Source organism: Papilio machaon, chromosome 6 (assembly GCF_912999745.1).
Source record: "Papilio machaon chromosome 6, ilPapMach1.1, whole genome shotgun sequence".
In the NCBI taxonomy this organism is placed as follows: domain Eukaryota; kingdom Metazoa; phylum Arthropoda; class Insecta; order Lepidoptera; family Papilionidae; genus Papilio; species Papilio machaon.
In genome coordinates, this window is record NC_059991.1 from 9,656,951 (window position 1) to 9,667,977 (window position 11,027).

Below are 11,027 nucleotides of genomic sequence, written 5' to 3' on the forward strand. Positions count from 1 at the left end.
TGAAACTTCTTTCTAAGGCTGCCAATTTGATAGAAATAAATATGAAATTCACTTTTTGTAGAAATTTTACCCGTAAGGGTGCTAAATAACAATAGGGGATGAAAATTTGTTTGGGAATATGTGAGGTTTTGGTGAATATTTTTTAATTTTGATATGTTTTGTTGTAATTTTTATAAGTTTAAGTAACATACCTCAACAACAACAACTAAATTCACGACCGTAACCCAGAGGGGTCGACAGAGATCAAGCACCTACATTTGGCGCAGTCCTGGTACACCTCTCTCTATGTTAAGTAAAATAATAAGCCTTAAAAAATGCTACCCGAAAACAGTACTTTACGCGGACGAAGTCGCGGGCACAGCTAGTACTGTATATTTTAACCCTTTGTTTTCTAAAACAAAATAAAACAAAGAGTTTAGATGAAGATGATTCAAATTTTTATTGAAAAATGATATCTGGCAAATGTCCAGCACGACCACGCTGCCAAAGCATCTACTACGAATAGGTCAAAAAACTAAATGTCAAAACTGTCATTTTGTTGGTGTGGCCCCAATAGAAAAACAAAGAAAAACCCTATATTAGTGCTAGGCCCCCACTGTTGTCTATTATGTATATCATAAAATTCACTGGCAGTCGTAGTCGTATTGCATTAGCGCCCGCAACTTCGCGACTCACTTTCTGAATGAATTAGTTCCTTATAGAATTTGTCTACATTGTTGGGAATTGGCGAATATACAAATGTTTGTTAACCTTCAGAATAATTAACATTAAATTGGTTAAGTAGTGAAACAACGAGTTTGGATAGCATTTTAAGGAAATTACGGGAACTGACGAACGTGGAATTTGACTCGGTCAAATTTACCTAACATTGAAGAAAACATTGCTATTTTAAATCAATATTCATTAGAAATAATTTAAATTAAATGAACATTACTTCCTGAATGATAATTAAATGAAGTAAACATTCACTGTAACATTACAAAAACATCAGTTAGACGTTATTAGTTAAATCATGTTTTAAACCTTTGACCGCCGGTGATTGATGTTATGGAAAATAACATTGTTGTAAAAAAATGGTTATTGTGAGAAAACTATAAAAGATAGATATATGCTATCGCGGACTTTTATTTAGCACATTTAAAGAGCTACAATTCGTCCATACATCATTTTTATGTTCCTATAGTTTAGCCTACGTAAGCGCTGAAAGCTAAATTGTCCCTAATTTTCGCAACAAATTTTGAAGCTATATTCAAAATGTACTAGTCTTCTAGTTATTAAAAAAAAAAAAAAACCCATCTGCAAGCACTTCCTTTCGATTAAAATAATTTTTATCAAAATCGGACCACCAGGGGCGGAGATTCGCAGTAACACACATAAAAAAAAACAGTCGAATTGATAACCTCCTTCTTTTTGAAGTCGCGGCTAAAAAGAGTACCTACTTATGTTTTACCAAAACTGTATCCGGTATTATTTATTAAGTTTATTATTTATTTGTCAAAATCGCATTTCGGAAGTCTACGCAATTATGTTTCAGTTATCATGATTTCTGCTATTGTCTAATATCAACGTGCGATAAAATTAAAAAAACATGACCATTTGAAAGTCAACCTAAAACTGTACCTATTCTGAGGGCAAGACGCAAAACCGAAAGTATTTACTACAAAAAATATGTCGATAAATTGCAACATTTGATTTATTTAAACATTATTTATTATTATTTATACACAACTATCTTAAATCTTAATTTGTTATTCAGCTAAACTTCGTACGTCGTACGTTCGTTGTTATTTTATAACAATAAATATAAAAAATAAAACTTTGTTATTCAGCTAAACTTCGTACGTCGTACGTTCGTTGTTATTTTATAACAATAAATATAAAAAATAAAACTTTAAATGCAACAAATACAGATTTGAAATTTAACAAAATAAATCAAACAATAAAACATGTAAGACGAGCGGCGACATCAGTCACATTCGGGCGACGGCTATTTATTTAGTCGAGGTGCTATAAAATTGCACACAATACACTTAGAGATGGAGATGGATCATAATATTGCCTTAACTTGATTATCGGCCGGTCCTTGCATTTTAGTTTCGAAGATTTACGTCGCGTTACGTATGAAGGGGATTATGTTTAGTGTCGAACAATGGACTACCGCTACTTTAATTAACGACATTTTCCAACGAGTTTTCCTACGACAACACTTGTGACCTTTGACTGTTATTCTATATATCGAATATTTTTTCCAAATACGGCATTGATGGTTTTCTTGGTTTGGTCTTTTCGAGTTTATATGGAATCGTGTTCCGAACATGCCTACCAACTTTCGGCTCTATACGAACTAATGTATGTACATACCTTCAAATATCTAAATTAAACGGAGTAGAATCGTAGTCGAGATTTCAAATATATTGTATTTATTTAATGAATTATTTAAACAAATGATTCGGTGAACAATCCTTAATGATGATGATATAGAATGTATGCGATATTCAAGTATTTTGTCGCTACAATAGAGGGCGTGGACGACGACGCGGGCGTCTCGGCGACGTCACATGTCCGCGAGGCAGCGCGCAAGCTCGTTGTCATCCAGCCGCACGAGCTGCGCCGAGCACTGCCACAGCCGGCGCGCCGTCTCGGGCCCGCACGCCCCGCCGCCGCCCACCGCCCGGCAGTTCTTGAACACCTCTCCGCTCACCTCGCCCGCACGCTCGTCCAGCGATGCGTGGAGCGCCGTCTGCGCGCCTTGCCAGGGCGTTTTAAATAGGCTCCGGAACAGAAGGGTCACAAACATGCCCTTCACGGATCCGATGCAGTCAAAGATAGCGGTGCCCACCGCGCCGGGGTCCACCGAGTTGACGACGACGGGCGCACCTACGCCGCGCAGCCGCGCGCTCAGTTCGCGCGCCCACACCACTAACGCCAGCTTGCTGTTGCCGTAGATCTGGACTTTGAACCAGTAGCCGGTCGCGTTTATTTTGTCCAGATCGATGCGTCCGATGTGGCGCAGCACGGAGGTCGTATTGACGACGCGGCTCGGGTCCGCGGCGCACCCGCTGCGCCGCAGGAGCGGCATCAGGAGCAGCGTGAGCAGAAAATGGCCGAAGTAATTCACTTGCATGATGAAGTTCAGGCCGTCCTTCGTCAGAAAGTCGCCGACGATGCCGACGCCGGCGTTGTTTATTAAGAGATCGAGCCTCTCCTCAGACTCCAACACGTCGGCAGCGAACTTGCGCACAGATTGCAGCGAGCCGAGGTCAAGATGCTTGTAGACGACAACCTTGCTGCCGGTGCGCTCGCGCAGCGCGCGCTCCGCGGCGGCGCCCTCGCGCGGGTACGGGCACGCGATGATAACGCGCGCGCCTCGAGCCGCCAGGTCTCGAGCGATGCGCAGCCCCATGCCGGCCGTGCCCCCCGTCACGAGCGCCGTGCGACCGTCTAGCCGGCGTCGCGAGCTGCACACCGCGTTCGTCTTCTTCTGGTAGAAGCCGACGGCGAGGGCGAGCGCGAGCGCCGCGGCGAACACTGCTAACAGCGGCCACATGTCGGCGACGAATGCCGCACCCGGACTGCGCGCCTTGTTATAGCCGTCCGCTCGGCGCAAACAGACTATTTTCGCGCATTTGAAATTACAATAATTGATTAATTACTAATGCGGCTTTTCAAAACGACGCGGTTCATTCTGCGTCTTGTGACAATTAATTAAACTTTAAACTCATTTAATGCGAAAACATATTTTTTTTCTGGTTCTACAAACTAACAAAAATTATGGACAAGATATTAAAACTCGGGGTTATTGTGCATTAAACATAAACATAAACTTCCACGATCACGATACGAGCAACAAGAAAAGGCCATAGGTCAGAATATGATAAATGCAATTTCATTACTTTACAGGACACTATTCAAATATGACACTTGATATAAATGTATGAAAAAAAAATATTTTTAAAATTAAGCAAATGTATATACTCGTATGACCAAATGAAAGAGCATTTTTTTGCGATTATACCCATATTAATAAGTCATTGTGAGGTGAGCAAAAATGTACTAAAGTTATAAATCTTGATTTTAAAGCTTAGTCAGTTGTTGACCTTGACCAGGCCAAGAACATTTACATACATTTGGTTCAACGCGAATATAATATCGCCATCTCTCGATATACACCGATGAAATATTTGAACATTTATTCCTCTAAATCTCATGTCATGTCGGTTATTTTTGAAAATTTAAGATTTTCTGTGTATCTTGTGTTCTTCTGTATGTTTTCCTTATTTTCTGACTTCTGCGCTTTTCGTCAGTAACTTTTTGTATACTGTGTGGAAGTGTTTATTGTGAAAAGACGTTTTTTTATATTTGTGATATAAACGCTAGCATTTTCAATTTTTTGTGCAACATTCAACAAGATTTTTTACGATGCCAAGGCGTTGTGCATTAATGTGTCCTCCAAAGACACGTAAGTACACTACAATAAGAAAATTTCAATTGTCCATATTGAATGATGAAATGAAATTGAAGCTGATCATAATGAATGTTTTGCAAAACTTTCAATATATTTTTAAAGAAGGGTCTTCGTCTAATTCCTATATTGCCAAAGAAAAAAATATTCCGTTAAGGGAAGATTTTATTATTGTTGTTGAAGAAGACGCAATAGATAATGGACAAAGAAATATATGTGTGTGGCTGAGTCCTAAAAATAATGTCTTGAAAGAATTGTTAAGACGTGAGACATGCCGAAATGACATGATTTCAAGAAGTGATCATGCCAGTAACGCATACATAAAGGCAAAATAATATTTTTCTGATAAAGCGGCTGTACTACCTTTATCATTAAAAAATATTTCTAAGAAATTAGAAATGTTTGTGTTTCATACTTAAAAAGGGATTTCTCAAACTGTAAAATTAAGATTTTTTTGTAGACAACAATAAACATTCTAATTTACAGTAATATAAATCAGATTTTGTGTGGCTAAATAAGAAATAACAATGTTAATGACGAATTGAAAGTTATGGACCATACCTATTATAACAAGCATTTCGAAATAAAAAGGAAATAATAAAGAATGTTGTTTTTATTAATTAATCCACCGCAAATAGACCTAAGAAAGTATAAAAGTAATGATCTGTGAAGTACGGCAATATCTTAAATCATTTTAATTTCAAAGTGCCAAAGGCCCCACCCGCGAAATTTTCTTTCATATTAAACTTCGCGGTAAATTACAGTTACACAGGTTGCTTATTTGAGCGCAGATCGTGTGCAACAGCTAGTACATATATCTTAATACATAATACAACCTTAAGCAGTTTTAAATCTTATTTGAAGCGTCCGAGCGCCGAAGTTGCGTAACTTAGATGAAGCGTAGTTTCCATTGACAACTTGTATATCGCTGATCATGATATACCTTGACATTGCACAACGCCGCTTATTATCCACTGTAATCATTAGTTAATATTCTCGACAAGCCTGTTTATATCACTTCCGCCTGCTACATTTAATCGCTTAGTAAATACGCTGACTATTTCACAAGAAAAAGTAAAACTAGTCTGAATTAAAACAAAATAAATATATTTTATAAAACGTACAACTTTAACATCACCAGACGTAAAACTAAACGGCACAAGACAATTACTCTTACGTTACAGACGCCCCCGCGCGGGGGGCGAGGGGGCACCGACAATTTACAAACAACATTAAACGCTCTTCAATTTAACTCCGAACCCGCTGCGACTATTGAATAAGACACAGTGGAACAGAAGTCAGAACAAGGCGTCAGAAGAGTGGCAACAGCGCAACAGTGCGGCGACAGCGCGTCATCATGATGCAGCGGCGGCACGGGGAGAGTCGTTACCTTCGGCGGACATTTTCGAACCTTTAATAAATTTCCCGTAGTTCTGCCATACTTAACATTAACAAAATGCGGCCGCGGTTTTCTGGCGTCCGCCAGGGCGGCGACGCTCCTCGTAGCCGCGCGGCGCCACGCCGCACCGACACCGTCGCCCTCGCCGCGACACTTCTTACACACTTATTTGTGTATTCAAAGTTCCCGATCTTTATTTTGGATGCACGGCGACTGGAGCGATTTTAATAACAATAATTTCAGCTAAATTATTGGGGGCTAGAATTCCCACAGTATAATTCATTACATACACAAACAGCGCGATGTGTCAGCAACTTGTGTCCACAGAAAAATTGCAAAAACTAGACTGGACAACGTTGCGAGCGAGCAAGTTTCCCAAGACCAGTGGCTAGATAGACGTCGGTGCGGGACGCGGGGTGCGGGGCGCGTGTGGGGTGCAGGGTGCAGGGTGCAGGGTGCGGGGTGCGAGGTGCGAGATGCATACGGGTGCTGGGTATTGGGTACGGTGCGCGTGCAGAGTGGGATGCGCAGTATGCACGGGCGGCGGTCGTCGGACGCGGCACGTCACAACTCGTCGTCACCGGTCTCCAGCTCGGAGCTCTCGACGGCGACCTCGTCATAGTCGCGCTCCAACGCCGCCAAATCTTCGCGAGCCTCTGAGAACTCCCCTTCCTCCATACCTTCGCCTACATACCTGCGCAAACATTTGAAGTTGATATACAATATTCATTTCTTTATATCATTAGCAGACGAACTGGCAAGCAATGGAACTAACAAAATTATTTTGAACAGAGATAATTATACAACTATCTAAACAACCGTAGAATTAAGGCGTCGCTATCGTTCTTCTTTCTCTTTATGACACGAGAAAAAGGTAACTTCAACAATAGCCAATACTGATAATAAATGATAATAATGTAATATTTAGAATTTATTGTGTGGTTGTCGTAGTCTTGCGGAGTGTGGGTGGTGCGAGTATCAATCAACAAATGAGGTGGAGCGAGACGTACCAGTGCACGAAGGCGCGCTTGGCGTACATCAGGTCGAACTTGTGGTCGAGCTTGCCCCAGGCCTCGGCTATGGCGGTCGTGTTGCTCAACATGGAGGCGGCGCGCTTCACCTGCGCCAGATCGCCGCCGCACACCACCGACGGCGGCTGGTAGTTGATACCCACCTGCAATATAGAGGCACACCGCCTTGCACTCGCTGCGACTCTCCACCACACGTGCTACTTCACTGTTCTCGTAATTAACGAGGAATAATGTACTTATGGCACAAAATCTTTAACTGAATGCGTTGCAGACTGTTAAGAGAAATCAAATAAATGATCTGAGCTAGATTTATTAGACAAATTAAAAACCTTAAATCCGGTGGGGCACCAGTCGACGAAGCGGATGCCGGCGCGCCCTTTCATGCTGGCGATGGCGGCGTTCACGTCCTTGGGAACGACATCGCCGCGGTACAGCAAGCAGCACGCCATGTACTTGCCCTCGCGCGGGTCGCACTTCACCATCTGGTTCTGGGGCTCGAACAGCTCAGACGTGATCTCCGACACTGACATGCCCTCGTGATAAGCCTTGTCCGCGGACACCACGGGCGCGTATGCGGCCAACGGGAAGTGGATCCGGGGGTACGGCACTAGGTTGGTCTGGAACTCTGTCAGGTCCACGTTCAGGGCGCCGTCGAAACGCAGTGACGCCGTGATCGATGACACCACCTACCAACAGCCGCTCGTCATAAACACATCTACGTGTGAATAACGAACGCATCGCGAAACGAGCGAACCGCACTTGCGTCTGCGCTACGAAAACAATGCAGATACACGCTCGTCGTTCTTTTGCACCGCCTCACTTTAGTGTATTTATAATTTTTTTATGGTATAAGGTTCGACCTATGGCTACCTGAAATCGCTAAAGTAATTACCGCTGCCCTTAGATATCTTCAAGAATCAAGGTTGCCTGCCTCTTAATGGAATGTACAGCAAAAGGATACTTTCCTTTCTTACATGGGAGTATGTAGGCCCTAGGCGTATTGTATGCAGCGTCATACTACGGGCTCTACCACTTTTAATACAATATGAAGGTCGACTGTCCAGGACATATTACTATCATTGCCACTCATACTTGCTGCGATATACATGTATATGTATGTATTTCAAATGTAATGAAATGCACCTGAGATATGAGCCTGTTAAGATTGGCGTAGGAGGGGCGCTCGATGGAGAGGCGCCGCCGGCAGATATCGTAGATGGCCTCGTTGTCCACCATGAAGGCACAGTCCGAGTGCGCCACCGTCGCGTGCGTCGTCAGCACCGCGTTGTACGGCTCCACCACCGCCGTCGACACCTGCACACCTCTCACCTTTCACTTCTCACCTCCGATTACTTCCTCTACTCGTAACCGATCAACCATTTACCGTTCGGCAATAAATATTGTAACGTGTATCTTGAATGGTGTGTAGCGTGTTGCTATACCTGCGGCGCGGGGTAGATTGCGAACTCCAGCTTGCTCTTCTTCCCAAACTCGTCCGACAGCTTCTCCATGAGCAGTGACGTGAAGCCCGAGCCCGTGCCACCGCCGAACGAATGGAACACGAAGAAGCCCTGACGACACACTTTTACATAACTATTTTATAACAAATAAATATTTGTTCTACTTGTAAACAATTGCGAGTTAATCACTCTTCTTTTACGGAACGGCTACTTATCCTTTTACACTTTAATTTATTGATCGATAGTTTTTGTCAATAAAAGATGCAATGAACGAAATCCTTCAATGCAGAGACTGGTCTGGACTACCTCGTCAGTGCCCGCCAGGAGCTGGCTACTTTTCAACTAAGTGGCAACCGACATCGGACTGTTCTTTAATTTATTTTCCGACTAGCAGCCGCCGGAGACTTCAACGCAGAAGAAAGTAACCAATAATATTTCTGCATGGACCACTTACCTTTTAGTAAAAATCCCATCAAAATTAGTCCAGTCGTTTCGGAGATAACCCGGAACAAACGCAGATTTGCGGAGACAGACAATTTTTTAGAGTTTAGTTTGTTTTAAGGCAACGCAATTACATAATGTTCGCGAAATAGGTTTATTTCAAACTAATACGACCTAATTTGTTTTCTCTTTATACATTTTTTATAAATGTAATATTTCCGGGAAGGTTTTTACCCACTTTACTTAATTTTGGGTCCGACCCTTGCCAATTGAAGGATAGAGATATTTCTGAAGGGCTTATGGGAGAAGAGTTAACCTGCAGGCCGGTGCACTGGTCGGCGAGCTTGCGCACGCGCTCCATGACGGGCTCAAGGATGTCGCGGCCGGTGGAGTAGTGGCCGCGCGCGTAGTTGTTAGCCGCATCTTCCTTGCCCGTGATAAGCTGCTCGGGGTGGTACAGTTGCCGGTACTCGCCCGTGCGCACCTCGTCTGCAACAAACACACGCACGTTGCCATTGTTTACCACCCGGGGAGCACCCCGAACACGCGACCCACGTCACATTTACTGCTCGGCCCGGCTTGTATAATAATTAAAAATGTATAATAATAATTATGATAATCATAAAAAAATATTTTAGTATATGTAAATATTTTGGGCTAAAAATCTTCTTGGACGTAGAACACCAGCACCCCGCAGTAGGGTACTATCCAAATTTCATAACAATAAACCGATGACAGGGACATTATACCTCAACTCAGTTGGCCATCGTTCCTACCACAAATGGAGGTATCACATGCCAAATTCCCAGCTAAATATTCGATAACAGACAATTGTCTTCGACGGGTCTCATTAATAAATAAATAAATAGATAATATTGACAGCAGTGGGCTCAGAAGGTGAAGCCATTACAACTATACCTATGACCGTGGCCTCGAGGTCGACCATCACGACCCGCGGCACCATCTTGCCGCGGTCCGCCTCCGAGAAGAAGGTATTGAAGCAGGAGTCGGTACCGGCGTCCGCCTCGGCCGCGGGCAGTGTGCCGTCGGGCCGGATGCCGTGCTCCAGGCAGTACAGCTGCCAGCACGCCACGCCCATTTGCACCCCCGCCTGCCCCACGTGCACCGAGATGCACTCCCTCTGTAACACCAGCACCACAACAAACATTGCCTCGAGCTGCCTCATTGACACACCCCCCTTAAACCTTCATTATAAGCGCACTGCTTATGACTAACTAAAATTTCTAATCACAATATAAATATATATCTTCACAATAAAAACTTATTACTTAGTGTAATCTACTATTGTAATAAAGAAGAAAGTTTTGTTTGCTTTTAATCGATTACCTCACGTGAGTTTCGATAAAGAGACAGGAGCTGCCCATCCGCGCGGTCGGGCTAGCCATCGCCGCAAAGCTCATTTCCTAACCGGGCCTTACGAGTTTAAAACATTCCGACAAATAGGAACGTCCGACAATCATAATACTTTCAAATATATGTACAGGTTTCCTTCCACTTTTCATTATAATTTAAAAGCATCAATCAACAACTACGAATAACTTATAAAAGTACAACTGTGTAACTCGTGTATACTGCAACTGAGACAAAAATCTAATAAAAAAAATTGAATACATAATCATTGAGCTAAACTATAGCGAGATGCGGTTGCGGCGCGGCTGCGGCGCGGCTGCGGCGCGGCTGCGGCGCGACTGCTGCGCGGCTTATGTGAGATTACCGTAATGTTAGAATATAAATCTTTGTAAAATTCAATACAGAAATGTACTCACCATTTTGAACACTAAAAATTTATCCAAATCTGTTTTAAAAAGATGTTAAAAAATAATTGTAAATTGATACAAAGCTACAAAAATTTGGTGCGGACTGAAATTTAGAAAAAAACTGCGCATCTGCGGCCTTCAGTTGGCCGATTGCGTCGCGGCGCCTGTTCCGCGTTTGAATGTCTCTCGCGCGCTAGCCAGTCCCATTCGCCCGCCGCAACTAACAAACAAAAAGGTTTTATGCTCTGATCTCTATAAATCGATAGCTCGTTGCCTGGACATGACAACATTTGCTTTGTTCCAATTTAAATGCGCCTGTTGATGTTACTGACCTTCAGCAATCACTACCGTCAGCGCCAAAATGGCGAAAATCACATAGGCACGTAGTGAAACTAACACAAAATAACATAATTGTAATACCGTCCGTGATCGTGTTGGATTATTTGCATTGCGTGG

The 11,027-nt window shown here is 43.0% G+C and overlaps 2 protein-coding genes across 2 annotated transcripts; both read right to left on the reverse strand.

Annotated features, from left to right (window-relative positions):
* Positions 1–2,284: 2,284 nt before the first annotated feature.
* LOC106709896 (retinol dehydrogenase 11) lies at positions 2,285–4,024 on the reverse strand. Its single transcript, XM_014501814.2, has one exon. The coding sequence runs from the start codon at positions 3,545–3,547 to the stop codon at positions 2,555–2,557; it is 993 nt and encodes a 330-aa protein (XP_014357300.2). The 5' UTR covers positions 3,548–4,024; the 3' UTR covers positions 2,285–2,554.
* Positions 4,025–6,140: 2,116 nt separating this feature from the next.
* LOC106709892 (tubulin alpha chain) lies at positions 6,141–10,744 on the reverse strand. The gene is made up of 8 exons (XM_014501800.2): positions 10,581–10,744; positions 9,712–9,934; positions 9,110–9,282; positions 8,335–8,463; positions 8,036–8,206; positions 7,222–7,578; positions 6,872–7,035; positions 6,141–6,555 (listed from the first exon to the last, which is right to left on the reverse strand). The coding sequence occupies exons 1-8, from the start codon at positions 10,581–10,583 to the stop codon at positions 6,426–6,428; spliced, it is 1,350 nt and encodes a 449-aa protein (XP_014357286.1). The 5' UTR covers positions 10,584–10,744; the 3' UTR covers positions 6,141–6,425.
* Between the last annotated feature and the right edge of the window lie 283 nt (positions 10,745–11,027).

Excerpts from the sequence above, each read along its gene's own strand:
- LOC106709896 (XM_014501814.2), bottom strand. The coding sequence starts at position 3,547 with ATGTGGCCGCTGTTAGCAGTGTTCGCCGCGGCGCTCGCGCTCGCCCTC.
- LOC106709892 (XM_014501800.2), bottom strand. Across the intron at positions 9,283-9,711 it reads CCTCGAGGCCACGGTCATAG|ACGAGGTGCGCACGGGCGAG; the intron begins GTATAGTTGTAA and ends TGTTTGTTGCAG. Across the intron at positions 8,207-8,334 it reads CAATCTACCCCGCGCCGCAG|GTGTCGACGGCGGTGGTGGA; the intron begins GTATAGCAACAC and ends AGAGGTGTGCAG.